The sequence below is a fragment of the Nuphar pumila genome, chromosome 14 (genome assembly GCF_984573655.1).
Source record: "Nuphar pumila chromosome 14, dmNupPumi1.hap1.1, whole genome shotgun sequence".
NCBI lineage: Eukaryota > Viridiplantae > Streptophyta > Magnoliopsida > Nymphaeales > Nymphaeaceae > Nuphar > Nuphar pumila.
In genome coordinates this window covers 3,858,736-3,875,606 of record NC_143262.1, presented here as the reverse complement: position 1 = coordinate 3,875,606, position 16,871 = coordinate 3,858,736, and the positions used below count along the sequence as shown (strand labels likewise).

General features: G+C 38.3%; 1 protein-coding gene across 1 annotated transcript; it reads right to left on the bottom strand.

The window, feature by feature from the left end:
- Positions 1-7,967: 7,967 nt before the first annotated feature.
- Positions 7,968-9,027, bottom strand: LOC149816110 (putative GPI-anchored protein At4g28100). The gene is made up of 2 exons (XM_089988044.1): positions 8,437-9,027; positions 7,968-8,315 (listed from the first exon to the last, which is right to left on the bottom strand). The coding sequence occupies exons 1-2, from the start codon at positions 9,025-9,027 to the stop codon at positions 7,968-7,970; spliced, it is 939 nt and encodes a 312-aa protein (XP_089844170.1).
- Between the last annotated feature and the right edge of the window lie 7,844 nt (positions 9,028-16,871).

Below are 16,871 nucleotides of genomic sequence, written 5' to 3'. Positions count from 1 at the left end.
GATTGCACATTGGCTGGCCTCCTGTTGGTAAAACCCTTGAGGTCCCCTTCCCACCCAGGAGTACACCCAGCTTCGACCTTTTGGCAAGGGATGCCACCCATGGGTTTCGATCTTGTGATGTCCCATCAACTTGGTGACATTCACAAGTTGCCCCTACCAGATGAGCGGAGCCCTTGTGGGCATCTATTGATTCTTAATGAGATCTGGATTTCGTGGTGAGGATTTGTATGCATTCATCCAAGAAAAACCATGAGATTTTGGATACACCGATCCATTGTGGTTGCTATTTTGACTTGAATTTGATTCTTATTGGGTCATTAATTAGTTTGGATTATCTGATTCTATTGGGATATAATTTGGATTGTATCTTTTGAGTTTGGGCCCTTCATCATAACCTAGTTTCATTCCTGGAACGTTCCTTTTGAGCTAGACTAGGTTCTTATTAGAACCTGTTGCTTCATCTGAATTGACCATTTTTACATGTAGTTAATTAGACTATTAGGCTGGAGTCAACCGGGCTGGCTTGAAATAAGCCAATCTTGTCTCTAACCCAAAAACAAGCAGTGCAGCGGATTGGTTAATTCTGGAGAAAATGATGTTAAGAACCCTTTACATATTCAATTCATACAAAGTGGAAGGCATCATCTGTCTTAAAGACAGTCTTCGAAAAAAATGGGGTCTTTGAGAGCTCGATCCTGCTTTGAAGTGACCTTGTAAGATTTTTAAAAGATCTCGATTCCTGTGAAACATCTTTGATCGAGATCTATCTAGATCTGGTTTGGATATTATACCATGAAAATTTAAAATCCCAATTATTACTTGGCTTGACTATATGCCTTTAGGTCCCAACACGTTCTGCAACTTCGTGGAATTGTGCCACTGAATCCATCGGATACAAATACCCAAGGTCTGCACAACAGCCTCTATTGTATCTATCTACAGCAAGCTTTTCACATAGCTTGTGTGAAGAATTTGCTTCTTCAAATCAAAAGACGGTCCAACTTCACTAAAATCTTCACTCCCATCTCCCAATTCTGAGCTCTCAAAGGGCTGCCAGGGTGGGGATTCAGTGAATCCCCATTCCTCCCCTACACTTCAAATCCTGCTCCCAAACACTTGTATATCCTCTTAGTATCCATATCACACGTGAGTAAAACCCAAAACGTCAAGTGACTCAACCAAGGTATGCGAGCAGATGTGTTTCATAACCCAGGCCCCTGAAATATGGGTTAGCACCATCGAGATACACACAGCCCCCAATTCCTGCATGATGTGGACAACATATCTGACTAAGATTCCCAATAAGATACTCGATCATAATTGGCTGCCATCATGCTTGTACGTAGAACAGAAAAAAAATAGGCATCAATGGGTTGGGTTTAACCCGGACCTGACCTGTACCAAACCCCATATGGTCAGGGTTTGGTGATAAATAAGAAGGCTCGATTAGAATCCAGGTCGGACAGGTCCGATTAATATACAGAGCCCGGTATGGTTTGTGAAATTGCATACCAGACCCGAGCCCAATTAAGATCCTCAAATTTTTAATGTAAAAATGATAAAAAATATTATTTTATCAGGTATGGTCCGGGTCTGGTTCATGTAATCCTTATAAGATCCGGTCATGGTTTCTCTTATGGTGTGTCCGATTAGGCCTTGAGTCTGGACCCGGTACCATCATCTCAAATCAGATTTGGGTCTGGTTCCACCTGAGTCTAAACCAAACCTGACTGATTGACACCTTTAAAAAGTACATTAGGGAAAAATGAAATGTGAGAAGACGTTCAGGTTTTCACATAAAAAGTGACAAATCAACGCTATGGTTCTGTTAAACTGCGTCCCGAAGCAATAGGTAACTTAAGAGAAAAATATCTTCCGTTTGAATGAGACTGGAATACGTAGCAGGAAATCAAGGAGATGGGACCAGGTCAGAGTAATGCCATTGATCTCAAGATGAATTGCATCCAAATGACCGAACCTGTATGAATGAGAGGCCCATCTCATGTTTCGGATGGACGGCATCTGAATGATTTAAAATGAATGGCTCACAATGAGCCTTCTTTACTGTTTGATGGGTGCCATTCATTTTTAAGATGGACATCCAAGGCATGAACTGATCCTCTCATGAAATCAAGTACCAGCATAATTATGATAGAAAGGAACACATACATAAGCATAGAATAGAACGACAAAGGCCAACAAAAACTATCCATAGTGATCCTATTGGTAGGAGAAAGTAATGGAGAAGGCCATCTTTGGAAGTTCGAACCCAAATTTGATAAGAAAAGGAAGCCATTAAAGAGATATACTGCTTGGAAGTGGTTGTATGTATCAAGATAATGACTACCACACAGTTTTGCTACCGCTCTATAAAGTTGTTTAAATTGCATACAATAAAAAACGACAGCCACAGTTTGAAATGTTGCATTCAACAACAATTTCTACATTGCTCTGTCACTCCAAGAAAATCAACCGTGTGAGCCACTCCCATCAAGCTGTCCATGAGAAATAAGATGAACCATGTATTGCTGGATATATATAGAAAACAACCACTTCAAATAGGAGCCTATATGTTCAACAATCAAACAATGCATCCAAACAAGACTCCACTTTACTTCACTTGAGAGTTTCCAAACAAAAGCACGTATAATGGGTTCTAGATTTCAGATTCTGTTCATTATAAGAACAAAAGGAAGATAGATGTCCAAGTAAAGATTTTACTATCAATGATAAGGAAGATCACACAATTGTGATCATCTGACAAAAACACCTTTTTTTTGATATAAAAGATTTTTGCACCGTTCAGGCTAAAAAGACCTCTAATGCAAGCCATAGTTTCCAGAGATGGGTATGGGTACATAAGGGCCTCAAAAGTTTCGGGTATATTTTCATTGTAACATGTATCTAAAAATTTTAGTATGAGTTTCTAATAGACATTGATACGAGGTTATGGTTCGTGGTTTCTTTAATGATGATACATATTTCTAATAAAACTGATGCGAGTTTACGAAAATTAGACCTCAACATTTGTGTTGTAAGAATAATGACATCATATATGTTGAGATAAAAGAAATGCTAAGAATAAAAGGAAAAGCACAAACTTTAAAAATCAAATATCACATAATTTCACATCTATAGCTATATCAATGAGCCAATGTATCGTAAAAGCAAAATGTTTTTAACTTTTAAGACAATAATCAAACAAGCTCAAGATAATTTGTTAACGACGTAAAGGCTGCCTCTTACAAGATTTTGTGCAAAGTACATGCAATTATGAGCAAGATATCTTGTGTGTATTCTCAAATCTCAAGCAAAAAATTATTATAAAAGTACAAAAATCAGGTTTAGATTAAAAAAAAAGAAATATACTCTCATGACAGCCTTAATGAAAGTGAGAAGCCAATGTTGGACATTTGGGTTTGGGTCCAACACATAGTTTGACCCGGTTTCACATTAACGAAAAGTTAGTGGACAATTAGTGGGATTTAGTAGGGTAAGGGTTACATGAATGTCAAGAAGTTCACATTTTATAACACCTCCTATCCTCCACTATATACAGAGGGAAGGCTGGAGCCTGTGTGTCTCCCTGTAATTTTCATTTGGGTTTAGGATCCTGCTCACCATCGACTTGAAGGCTTGGGCTCATCATGGGCGTTGATAGGCTGAGGAGAATCGAGCACCCTCACATCATTTCGTCCATGACGTCTACCTGTATTTGTCAATTTTTGCATTTCGGTTCCAATTTTAATATATATGCCAAAAGCCAAATGATGGTTTTAATGAAAGTAAGATAGATCTACATATATAATAATAGTTTATGAGAGGTTGTGGAGGTCTTATTTTCATATGAAAAACTCTGCTAGGTAGATGAAAAATAGGCCGACGTCCTTTCCTGCATCAGATGAAAAATTAATACAAAGACACCATCAATCTCTGTTGCTCCAAATCTACATCGTCTCCTAACCAAATCAAAATAAAAATAAAAATAGACCATCAAAGAAGAACACCAAGAAACCAAAGCCAGTAAATTCAATAAAAAAAATAAAAAATGCCCCAATCCAACCAGATCAAAATCATGTTCAATATAAACAAAAATAAGTAAATGAAAACCCATAAAGCACATACCAACAAATATGCTATTTGATCTCTTTGGTGTCTACTTTTTTTTTTTGAAATATTTTAAAAGATATTTTCAATAAAAATCAAGTATAAATCGCACACCAAATTTAAATAACTGGCTCACACAAAAGTGGTAAAGTTTGGGTCGAACCACATGGAACAGGATAAAAACAAGTATTCCAAGAAAATCATACTCTTTATTGCCTCAAAAATAAAAAAAATATGATTGCAAACGTGTATAAAGCCTATTACAAAATTATGAGTGAAAATAAAATTTAAATGGATTACAACTCAAAGATGATAGAAATGACGTAATGCCATAACTATAAAAATTCTAAATATAACCACGAGCTAGCTTTCTTCAACTTATGTGCAATGAACTTTAGTGCATCCACTTCAATCACCTTGTCCACCTTGGTGTTTGTCGAGGCCACTACATGCAATCACACAAAATGAAAACCCAAAAGACAAAACTATTTCTATACTATAATAGTAACCCGACAAAGACTCAACTAGACTTAACTTAAGCACTCAAAACTTAACTTTAGGTTTTGATTTTTTGACAAAAACCAACACATGACATATATAAAACAACTCAATTAAGATACCAAACACTCATCAAATACACTCCAAGATACTTAATTAAAAAATAAAAATAAAAATAATTTTCAAAATTCACTGCAACTAAAATCGGAAGTCAGATTTCTGCGGAGCCAAAAAACTAGCTTCAGTATAATGGTCGTAAAATCCCAACCCCTAGTCGGATTGAGCTGAAATTTGAAGATAATACTCTAGACACGTACAACTAACACATATTAAAATTTTAGCCTTAAACGCCTTCTGGATCGGCCAAAATAATCTGTTTATCAGACCAAAAAATTCAGGTTTTACACAGAAAATCAAGCCGGTGAAGAAAAGAGTTTTTTAGCCAAAAAAAATTCTAAAATTTAAAATAATGAATCTAAGCGATCCTAAACAATCATAATACACAAAAATAATAGAGTAGATCTAAAAATGTAAGAAGAATAAAACAAAATCTGATCTATATGCAAGAAACTCTAAAAATCTAAAGAAAAGGTAAAAAAAGGAACATACCGGTAGTAGTTCCCGATTTTGGATTGGGTTGAGAAAAAAACAGATTTTTTCTATGATGGTGCTGCATCTCAGAAATTGCCCACAACGTGAGGAGTGATGCCAAATAGCTGTTGCACATGAAACTCACGTGGAGAGGAAGAATGAAAGAAGAAAGAAAAAATGAAGAAAGAAAAAATGAAGAAAGAAGAAGAAAGAGGGAGAGAGAGAGTTTCCCACGATGGGAAGGAAGAGTTGGAAAAAAAGTGTGTGTGTGTGTGTGTGGGGTGGGGGGTGTGGGGGGGCAGCTCCTAAGGAGAAGAACCTCTCTTCTTAGGTTTCCTAATCTATTTATAATGATAACCTAAAAAGAATAATTTCTAAATTTTTAAAAACACTTATAATATTCTTATTATAAAAAACACTCAAAAGTAATCTTATTTCTAAAACTATAATGCAAATACCATTATTTCATAATAATTCTAAGGTTGCGTCCCCTATGGAGGGCAATTTGGGACTTTTTAACCTTTGCCTAGATGAATTTGAGATTAAAGCATGTAAGATTTGGATCTTGACTCTGGATCTTCGCTCCAACTACTTTGAAATAACTCAAGAATGCTCGAATTGCACCTGATTTGGATGAAATTCACATAAAAAATGAATATTTTAACATTAAAATTAATAAAATTCATGCATATATTGGGTCCTTTAGACTCAAATAAAATGAGAACAATCTCTCTAAAGAAAGGAAAGCTCTTTGAGCTGTAGTACTCTTGGTAAGGCTCAACTGAACCCATGAAAACATGAGGCAAGCTTGTCTTGAGGAGTTTAGAGGACCATGAGAAGTCCTCCATGAAAGAGCTAATCTTTTTCTTCCTAGCCCACTTGCTAAGTTTGGGTGTGCCGTCCCTGCAGTTAGGGTTTAAGGAGAGAGAGAGGGAGTAGCCCTCGATTGTGTGTAAGAGAGAGAGAGAGAGAGGGAAAAGGATGCACTTGACGAGGTGGAGGAGCTCGACGATGGTGAGAAAGCAAGGAAGGAGAGCTAGAGGGAGAGAAGAAAGAAAGGGAGGGGAGCGAGGACAGCCAGTGAATATGTCGGATTGTTAAATAACATGAGCTCCAAGGGCCAAGACCCATGCATAATGTGTAGGCTCCAAACAATTACGAAGGGACCACTTACTCTCTCTCTCTCTCTCTCAATATATATATATATATATATAATAATGGGTATGTGTTAAATGAAATATGCTAAATGATTCTTTTAGTTTTTTTTTTTGTTTTTTTTTTAAAATTTGGTCGTACATATGTAATATATGTACTTGATTTTATAGGGATCAGATCTTGAAGTGTTCTATTTAGACACATGGGTGAGGTTTTATAACATTTGAAAAATCAACGGTCCAAAATCTTTATAAACTTTTGAGGCTCTAAATATCAGTTTTTTTTTTTTATCAAAAACACATGATCAAGGTGTGGATTCCTTGTAAATCGATCAGCTCAACACTTTTATGGGGTCGAAACTGCAAAAAAACAACAACCGAAGAGCAGAAAAACCCATTTTGCATGTACCCATTTCTCTCTTTATGTATATATAGTTTAAAGTTAAACAATTCTTTTCTTATCAAAATAACTAGTCCAAGAACTGACAATTAATTATATTTTGCTACTAGGTAGATTAACATTGTTATATATGGACAATTTTTTATTTTTTTGAAGCTATGAAATAATTTTCCTTCAAAAATAAAACAGTCCATATATAACCAAAAAGTTCCGACATGCTAAAATGCTAACAAAGAGAATGAAATGTAGGGGCGCAAATAGTGGAGACTCGGTTTCTGCTGCAATGCCATTGCTATCTGAGTGATTAGTGACGCCATATTTAACAGTTATAACTTAGAATACCAACACAACTCATTGGTTTTCCTTTCCACAAATGTGCCACACCAAGATATTTGTGAGGTCTGGTTAGCCTATGGAACCTGTTTATGATTCATAAAATATCATATCGAGCTTTGGTCCGATTCGAGTTCAATTAAGCCTTGAAAATTTTCCAATGTAAACAAATCATAAAAAAAAAAAAATTTTATTTCACTGGTTGTAGACTAGATTTGGTTTATGTAATTTGTATCGGACTCGGGTCTTTTATTTGACCGCACCCAAATCACCTCTTAGTCGAATTCAGATCCGAATCCACCTAATTCTGGCGGATGACCGACCCCAAGTCATCAACCAATGCATGTTGCTATTTTTTCTTGATAAGTCCGCACTTCAACGTGTCTCGATCCTTGCAAAATTCATGTATGCAACCAAAACGCCAACTAGGGATGTCAACGGGCAGGATTTGAATGAAAAAAAACCCAATTCGGATCCAACCTAATTGATTTCTATTCAGATTCAGAGTGTGATGGAAAATGTTAAGACCGAATCCGGATCCGACTAACTTAAAACCCGATATTTACACTTAATTGAGTTTAGGTTTCAGTCCAATTCAGATTTTAGTCGGATTAGGGTTGGGTTTCAATGACAAACTCAATACTGAACCTGAATCTAATTTCTAATCGGATCTGGATTTGGCTACCGAATCCTACTAATTGGATTCAGATTCGGGTCGGATGTCATGTGGGGTTAACAGTATCCGACCCGTTGACATCCCTAACCTCAACCAAGAGCCAAATTAAAGAGGGGGGAAGATCCATCTGTGCTTCGTTATTTACGTACTAGTGTCCACGACCAAAATTTCCCACATCATCAAACATAAAACCGGACACGAAATCAGTCTAAAATAGGAGGAACCAAAAGAAGAGAAAATTAAAGGAGCAGAGGAAGGCGAGCGACTGGCACGCGAAGCGCGTCGGACGGCGAATGGCGTCCGACGAGACCAGCTCAGCAGAATCGACGGCCCGGGGCATTCCGTCGGGGTCCAAGATGCAGGTCTGCGGGCCCCGCCCTTCGTCATCGACCCGCGTGTCGTTCATGAACGCGCGCAGCACCGCCGCGACGGTTGGGACGTACTTGATGGCGTTCCCGGCGAGGAGCCAATCGAACCCCGCCATCTCGCACTCCCAGATCTGCCTCCTCCAGTTCCCCACCCTCCCTCCCTGTTCCTCATCCTCGTCCCCGTTGAACTAAAAAGAAGAAGAAGAAGAAGAAAAAAAAAGGAAACCACCATCAAATTTCCCATCAATAGTAAGGAAAGGAAATTAATTAACCATGCCAATGGTTGAGTGAGTGATCATCTCTGTTAACCTTGTAGAGCCTCTGCAAGCACTTTGTGCAGCCAGCGAAGCTGTAGCTGGAGCAGTCATTCTCCAGCCAGGCCGCTTCAGGGCCCGCCTCGAGATTGCCATCTTCCGAAACAGAGAACACGTCGGGGCACTCCGTCGGCCTGTGAAGCCTGATCCCGCAGTAACAGAAGTAGGCGTCGCACGTCGCATTGGGCTGCTCGATCTCGATCCCGCGCCGCTTGAGCGCCCTTTGGAGGTTTTCCACGCACGCCTCCGAGTCGTCGGGAAGGACGGGCATGTCTTCGTTGCCGAGCGACGACTGCCGCACGGTCCGGGCCAGCGCCGTTCGAGCGTAGGCTGCGTAGAGCCACGCTGCGAGGACCGGGCAGCAGCGGGTGCGGTCCGGGTGGCTGCCGTCTCCGCAGGCCGAACCGATGCCCGTGAAGAGCTCCTCCGGCAGGTCGAGCGGGCACCCTTCCGCGCCCGGATGCTCCGGCAGCGACGGTACCGTGGCAGGCATTGTGGCTCGTAGGAAGGGCTCTGCAGAAGGGGAGAATGGCTCGGCCAGAAAGACCTGCGAGAAGAAGTAGAGCAGTAAACACACAGTCACCATCTCGTGCTGACTCTATCCTTCGCTCCCTAAAAAGAGAAAACGAGGGGGGATGGAGATGTTTTTCTTGGTGTCTGAGGAGAAGAGCTCGGCTTAAAAGGGGAAGCGAAAAGCCAATCGCGGTGATCGTGGGGTGTGACTGCCATCAGCTGATATTCCGAAGCACGAACTTTTTGTGCTTTTGACATTGAAGGCCGTCATTCTAGCAATCATCGCAAGCTAGCAAGGCTTCTGATGACTATACCATCATTATAGGCACTGTTTGTTTGCAAAATTATGAGGACGCCAAAACACCCATGAATCGGCATATCACGCGATTCATCCCAGAACTGATTTGGCAATTCATGTTTTATATATATCCTAGCATTTTGTAGGTAACGGCGACATGAACAAATATTAATTATTTATAGGACCAAGCAGGGATTTTATTTTTCGAAGAAGACCAAGACGGGATTTTTTTTTTGAAGAAGAAAATTCATTAAATATCAACAAAAAATAAAATAGAAAGATTAGCCTCATCAAACTAATGAAACAACAAAAGAAGTTTACTATTATATGATAATGCTCAATATTATACAGGTTGAACATCCCCCAATAAACCACGACGCACCAAAGACCCTATTAGCTGGTGGCCCAACAACAAAAAATCTAAATCCTTCAATTAAGCTTGCCATATCTTTTTCACCGTAGTGACAAAAGTTCAATTAAAATAACAAGCTATCAACAAAAGAGTAAATTAAAAGATTATAATGTGTAAAAATACACACACACACACATATATATATATATATATATATATATATATATAAAAGAATGAAACAAAACATTTTTCTCAAGAAATACTTTTTTATAACTAAGGAACCATCACCAAGAACTGGGTCACTTAATGGGCCCGCCACCTTGCAAGGTAAAAACTCTAGGTTGAGGACACTGCCACCCAGTCCCATGTGCCAGTGGAATTCGATACTGGGTCTTCAGCTTGACACAGGACCCCGTTGACCACATGGGTAACCACCACCATGGTCTTTTTCTCAGGAAATTAATCACTGTATATGTTTCTTTAAATGAATAATATCATGAGATTTTAATATGATATCATTTTGACAGTTGAAATTGGCAAACAAAATATCGAGTTCTTTTTGTGATATTTTAAAAAATATCACTCGTAATTGTCGCTGTGCAGGCCTTTCATCAAACAGGATCAGGTGATCTTGAATGCGGTTGGATGCTTAAGTGATTTTGATGATCATGCCCGATCACACGATCCAATCTTTCAATATGAGAACGGGGCAGCAGTAGGTTCTATTAATCTCTTCTTTTTTATGCATCATGAAGAAACCGCTGTTATCACCACCGAGGTGGTATCCCATGCGGTAAGCGGGGTCCTGTGCTAAGCTGATGGCCAAGGGTTCGAAACCCTTTGCCACATGGAGCTTAAGAGTTATCTGGTAGGGGTCCGCCTAACCCTAGCTTGCCTTTAAAAAAAAAAAAGAAACCGCTGTTATGGGTTGGATGTTCTATACGAGCAGAGATGTGTCACGCTGACCATGGATTGCAGTCGGTACATTGAACTCTTCTGTGCCATGTGATTGGCTGTGCACGTATAGGAGATAAGAGAACAATTGATCTTGGTTGAAAGCACACGAGCACCGAGAGAGGGACCGTGCTGAGTTCCATCTCTCTATCTCTTTTCTCTCTCTCTCTCCCCCAACAGCCATAAATCATCAGTAAACATCATAGACAAGTTGGTCAGAGATTCTTTCATTGTGCAATTTCCACACGCCGGACACAGGCTGTGAAAGGTGGACAGGGTTGGTCCCGTGGCAGGACAGCAGATCACATTAAAGTGTACCGCTGCATCTGATCTGCCCTCCATCTTCTATTGGGCTTCACAGCTGGCAGGCTTACCCCCAGATATGGAGCGTGGTCAGGTGCAGCGGGACACTCAAAGTGTGCAATGTGACTGCACCCGATAGGAATGACAATGGACTTGGGAAAACAGGGCTCCATCCCGCCTCGCTCCGTTTGAACCAAGGATGAAGGACATAAAATGGAGATGAAGGCGGGGATGAAGGTTAAAATCAAAACTCGTGCGGGGATGAAGGCAAGGATAGACTTACGCTTTCTCCCACCCCGCTCTGTTCCCGATCTCGTTAGTAAAATACCTTTAAGGATGACACTGGACCGGGGAGAAATGGGGCTCCACCCCGCCTTACCCCGTTTGGACCAGAGATGGAGGTTAAAACCAAAACCCGTGTGAGGATGAAGGCAGGGATGGAAGGCAGAATTTTGAGACGAGACGAGGGTGGAGACCTTATCTTCCACATTCACTCTGGTCTGCTACCATCCCTAACACCTAATCAGCCCTTCCATGGCATAGAAGTTCTGATTTAAGTGAAATCTAATCACATGTTCCAATGGGAAAGTAAAGAGTAGGTAGGATTAAGTGATTTTCCTAAAACACAAAGTTTTTTGTGTTTTGAAGTTTTGTGGGAGCGGGCCTTGACTGGCACACCATCAATTGAGGTTTGATTTCAGCGGGTGCTACCCCCCTTGCATAAACTGAAACTCATCCTAGGCCTTAGGGGAGAGGGTCCTAACCACGGGAAGCAGATCAGGTCATGCTGAACATGAGCTTTTTTGCTCATGCCAACATCGTGGCCGTTCGTTTTGTATTTTGAAAAAGTTAAAAAGTCAACACAACAGTTATATGCTACGTGGCATTCATCCAAAATGCAAACAGACGGCCATGATGTTGGTATGAGCAAAAAGCTCATGTTCAGCATGACCTGATCTGCTTCCCCTAACCACGGCATTTTAGGCCTTCGGACCCACTACAAAGTGATGGTGTTGTCATTACACAAATTAAGATGAAAGCCATACAACCGAGGTGATATCCCATGTGGTAAGTGGAGGTCCTGTGTCAAGCTGAAGTCCTAGGATCGAATCCCTCTGTCACATGGGGGTGGCTGTTGTTCTGGTAGCAGTCCGCTTAACCCCAGCTTGCCTTTCAAAAAAACAAAGATGAAAGCCACGGCAGGTGCTGATTTCAAAAACACAAATTTTATGTTTTGGCATATCACCTGATTTGACCTCCATGGTTTCATCGTGTGTTCACAATTAGTAATTAGAAAATTTTCAATTAGCTCCCCACTCTTTGATGATAATCTAAAAAAGTCTTTATATTTTCTGAAAAAACAATTAAGGTTCCAACTTTTCAGTCAAACTATCAAATAGAGACTTAAGGTTAATCTCATAGTTAAGATCCACACAGAATATCATTTTTCAACTTTGGTTTGAAAATGTGTGCTTCACTTATTTTGTTGTGTGATGGAGGTGACGGAGGCAGTTTAGTAATTTTATTATACAAACTCATGGTTAACCTGAGTTATAACAGGGTTCATAATTAACAATAACATGGGGATATAGTGTGATTGTTTTGGGGGTTGGGGTGGGGGAGGACAGGCTGGCCATGCTACCAGACAATTATTCAACAACTCATATACCACTGGGTTTTGAACTTGCAAGGTCCCATCACATGGTAACTTGCACAAACTGCTTCTACCAAAGGATCAGAGCCGCCCATCTTCCCCGGTTGGTAACCCTGTGTCACTCTTGCCGGGTTTTAAACTCATGACATCCCTTCAATTAACTAACTTGATGACTTTCACTAGTTGCCCTATTAAATGAGTGAAAGACTGTTATAAAAATATGGGTATGACCCGACACACGGTACGAGTATGACATGCAAATTAAAAAACTAAAAGAAAAAAATATTAAGGAGACAGATTTTTAAACAATAAAAAAATAATTTTTTATATTTTGATGTAAAAATACATTTTTATTGAAATCTTATTAAAATTTATTAAAAACCATTAAAATACTGAAATAATATATATGGAAACCTTCCAACCAAAGAAAGGTAAAAAATCTACAATCAAGAGCGATGAAATCACTACATCTCATCCATCAGACCTTATATATTTGTTCTTTATAAGAAATAAGCTTTGCACGAAGACTTTACGATATATGGACATATTTTTTGAAATGTGAAAAAATGATGGCTCACAATGCATCTTTACAATACAAAGTGTTGTGGGCTATTGATTTTTAGCGCTTTCAAGAACATATCTAAATATCAAAAATTCATAATCCTAAACATGTCACTCACTAAATGGATGATAAAAATCCAATATGTAAAGTTTGATGGATGAACACCTTTGATTATCTTTGGTTGTAGATTTTGGACCTTTCCTCAGTTGGATGGTATACATAATTGGTCGCTTCGACACCATACTTTTTCAAGGAAAAGTATGATTTTATTAGCTTTAAAATTTATAAAAATTTTAAGCCATTGATTTTGAATCCTATAAAATCCTACTCAAATGTCATAATCAGATGAAAATAGAGATCGTTCACACGCTCCTACCATTAGGAGAAACCAATAACTATATATATAACTCAATGTGCTCATTTTGTTGGCCTAGCATCAGCCAAACTGGCTTTTGAAGCTTTTTTTCTATATTTTCCTTAAAACTGAACATACATATGTGATTTAAATACTTGATTTTATAGGAAACGACTTTTGAATCGTCTGATACTTGCACGCAAAGAGTTTTTTATAAAGTTTAAAAAAGGGTAGTTTAAGATTTTCATAAATATTTAATGCCTAAAAAAGCTTGTTTATTTAGTCAAAAAAAGCATGATGCAAGTGTCATTTTCTAGGACATCACCCCAGAACACATCTGCAGGGTTAGATTTGCAAAAAAATAATTTGAAACACTTATTTGCGTGGCTAGAAAAGTGATAGGCAGTTAACACTTTATATATATATATATATATATACCCGCACACAAAACTAATGAGCTGTAAATCATAGGTGCAAGTTGTATCGACTCAATCTAACAATATGAATGTGTTCAACATGGTTGTTTGCTAAGGATCAAGATTTTTTTTTTTGAAAGACTAGCTGGGGTTAGTCTGACCCCTACTAGTTATATAATGATACAATTGGGATTGGAACTTGAAACGTCCCAACACAAGGTGATGTGCTAGTACTAGCTGTTCCTACCAGACAAACGGGGCCCCTGTTGGTATTAAGGATCAAGCCTTGGATCCTGCTTTTCTGTTGTAAAAATGTGATTTTTTGAGTTATGAAAAATTGGCGCACTGTGGTCAGATTTAAGGAAAATGTAGAAAAAGCCTTCAAAAGCAGGGTAGTCTCATGGGATGCCAAAAAATGGTAAGCAGCTACCACCTAAAATATATATATATATATATAGTTAATGTTTTAAATCGCGTCATGCATATGTGATTTTCATGGTTCTTTACTTCAAGAGCATGCGTTCTCTCTAACTTTTTTATATAAACTTGAATGTTTTATTATGAAAACCGTGCGTTGTAGGCAATTAATTGTTAGTTTGTTTTGAAAACCTTTTTAAAACATCAAAATCTCTTAATTTAATGAAGACATCTTCACGTCTCATGTTCAAAGCACACCGTGGGTGTCTCCTACGCATAAGCCAAAGCAGCAGGCTTTCACGGGAGCATTAATGGGTTTTTTCACCATTAGGCAAGCGGTCGTAGCTTGGCAGTAGGGATGCAAACGGTTCGGATCCGAAACAACTAAATGCATAAAATCAGATCCGGAACAGTAAAAAATTGCAAAACATTCATCCTGAATCCGACCGGTTTCCAAGTGTAATAATAAGGCTGGATGACGATGGATGTTATACCCAATGTTATCAGTATCGGCATCGGCCCTGTATCGTTTGGCCAACCATTCAGGTGAATCCGCCTGTACCGATACTTAAGTGAATCGTTCTGAATTGGACAAAAATAATTAAAAAATATTACATGTCAATCAGAACGTGACACGTGTTAAAGTTATTAAAATAATTTTAAATATTTTTTTATATTTATTAAAAATAGCTATTTCACAGGTGATCCGTGTCGATTTTCTGCGGATACGATCGGCTGATACAGGCCTGATACCCTTTGAAATGGGGACCGGATTCAGTGATCGGCGAGTACCTTGCAAAAGGTACTCGGTCCGATCACTCTAACATCCTTCAAATAGGAAATGCTAAATCCAAACATTTGGTTGGCTATGGCCCGACTGAGAATGAATTTGTTGGATGGTTAGATCACACTATCGTGATAGAGGGGGTCTCAGGTTTGAATCTCGTAGTATTCCCCCCACCCCTCATAAAAATTACAAATAATGGGGGGTATTCCTCCATTAATAGATTTTTTTCTCTCCCTCAGTTACTACAATATAAATCATAATCACAAATATAGTCGATTTTTTGAAAAAATAAATCCATGATTTTACTGTGATATCGTGAAAGGCTGGTATAATCTCAAAATTGCATGAAAAATTTGCTTTGTTTGCTTATTTTGAAAACATTATGACTTTACCATGATATTCAACACTTTAATAATTTAGTATTTTTTAATATTGTTAAATTTTCTTATATTTTAATGTATTTTTGAATTTCATGCAGACCAATATTTCTTCAGGATTTTATAAAGTTTTTGTTAATTTCCTCATGTTTTGAAAAGATGGGGCTTCTTTTTATTATTTTTTTTGGTTTTTAAAGTTTTATCCACCAAGACATGTTCAACCATAGTGACAAATATCAGCCATGGTTGAAAATCTTCTGATTTTGTCATGAGATTTTCAAAAAGAGAGGTAATCCTGATAAAAACATGATACTTTCAAATTTTCACCTATTGAAAATATTATGCTTTATATATCAAGATATCATTACATTATTAATGTGATATTCATATTTTTATATTTTAAATTTAAATATACCAATATTTTTCTTTTTTGAGTAAAATATTTTTTTTATGCTGAGATTTTCTTCTTCTGAGCAAATCCCGATAACGAGATTTGTGATTATCTTTTAAACCGAGTTTTGCTAACTATGGTCATCACACACCAAAATGGAGTTTTCAGTAACTTTCAAGTATTTCAAAATTTTAAATTATTTTCCAGTTTTGATGATTTTTATTCATCGTTCTTCCGCCGCTTTCAATGCATAACTTTTTTCCTTTTGATCGACTCCATTATCATCATGGAATGCCAACATTTCACGTTAGGTGGCATAGGGCAACTCCAAGCGGAATAATATTAGCTCAGCATTGAGTACGGCAGTTGCTTGCTCTGGAGATGAATATTGGGATGCTTTCAATTCTTGATGCTCAAGAAAAGGTGAGAGTGATGGGCTAGTCCTTATCTTTTGTCTACTAGCCCATGAAAACATAAATCGCATCTTGTGGGGCCACAGCCCATACCGGAAGGACCTACCTTTCTCTAGCTAACAGGTATCACTTTTCCCTACCCAATTTCTTAAGAAAGATGGGCTTTTCTAAGGAACAGTTTGTTTCACCACTTTCAAGGGAAAGTGAGCCTCTTTCCGGCACCCCCCTGCCCTTCCTCCCCTTGGAGAACTACTTTGATGGCATTTGCCTCCTTGATGCAAGACAGGAGGGCTTCATTTACAAGAAAATCTACCAACTACGATTATCTCTACTGTATGTCTAGGAAGAAACTGAAAACTTTACAAAACGTAATTGAGATTCTCATATCAACTTTTATATAGAGAAAAACAAAAATTTCAAAGAAAAAACTAAAAAAATAATAATAAATTATTAAGAATTAACCAAAATAAGAAATAACTGGCATAAATTGAAAATAACAATTTATGATCTACAACTCTCAACCTTGAACCCTCCTATGCCTTGCTGATATTTATAGTAAAAGAATCATATAAATCTCTAAAAGACAAAACTTTTCATAATCTAATGAAACCCGGATATTGTAAATTTAGTATATATTA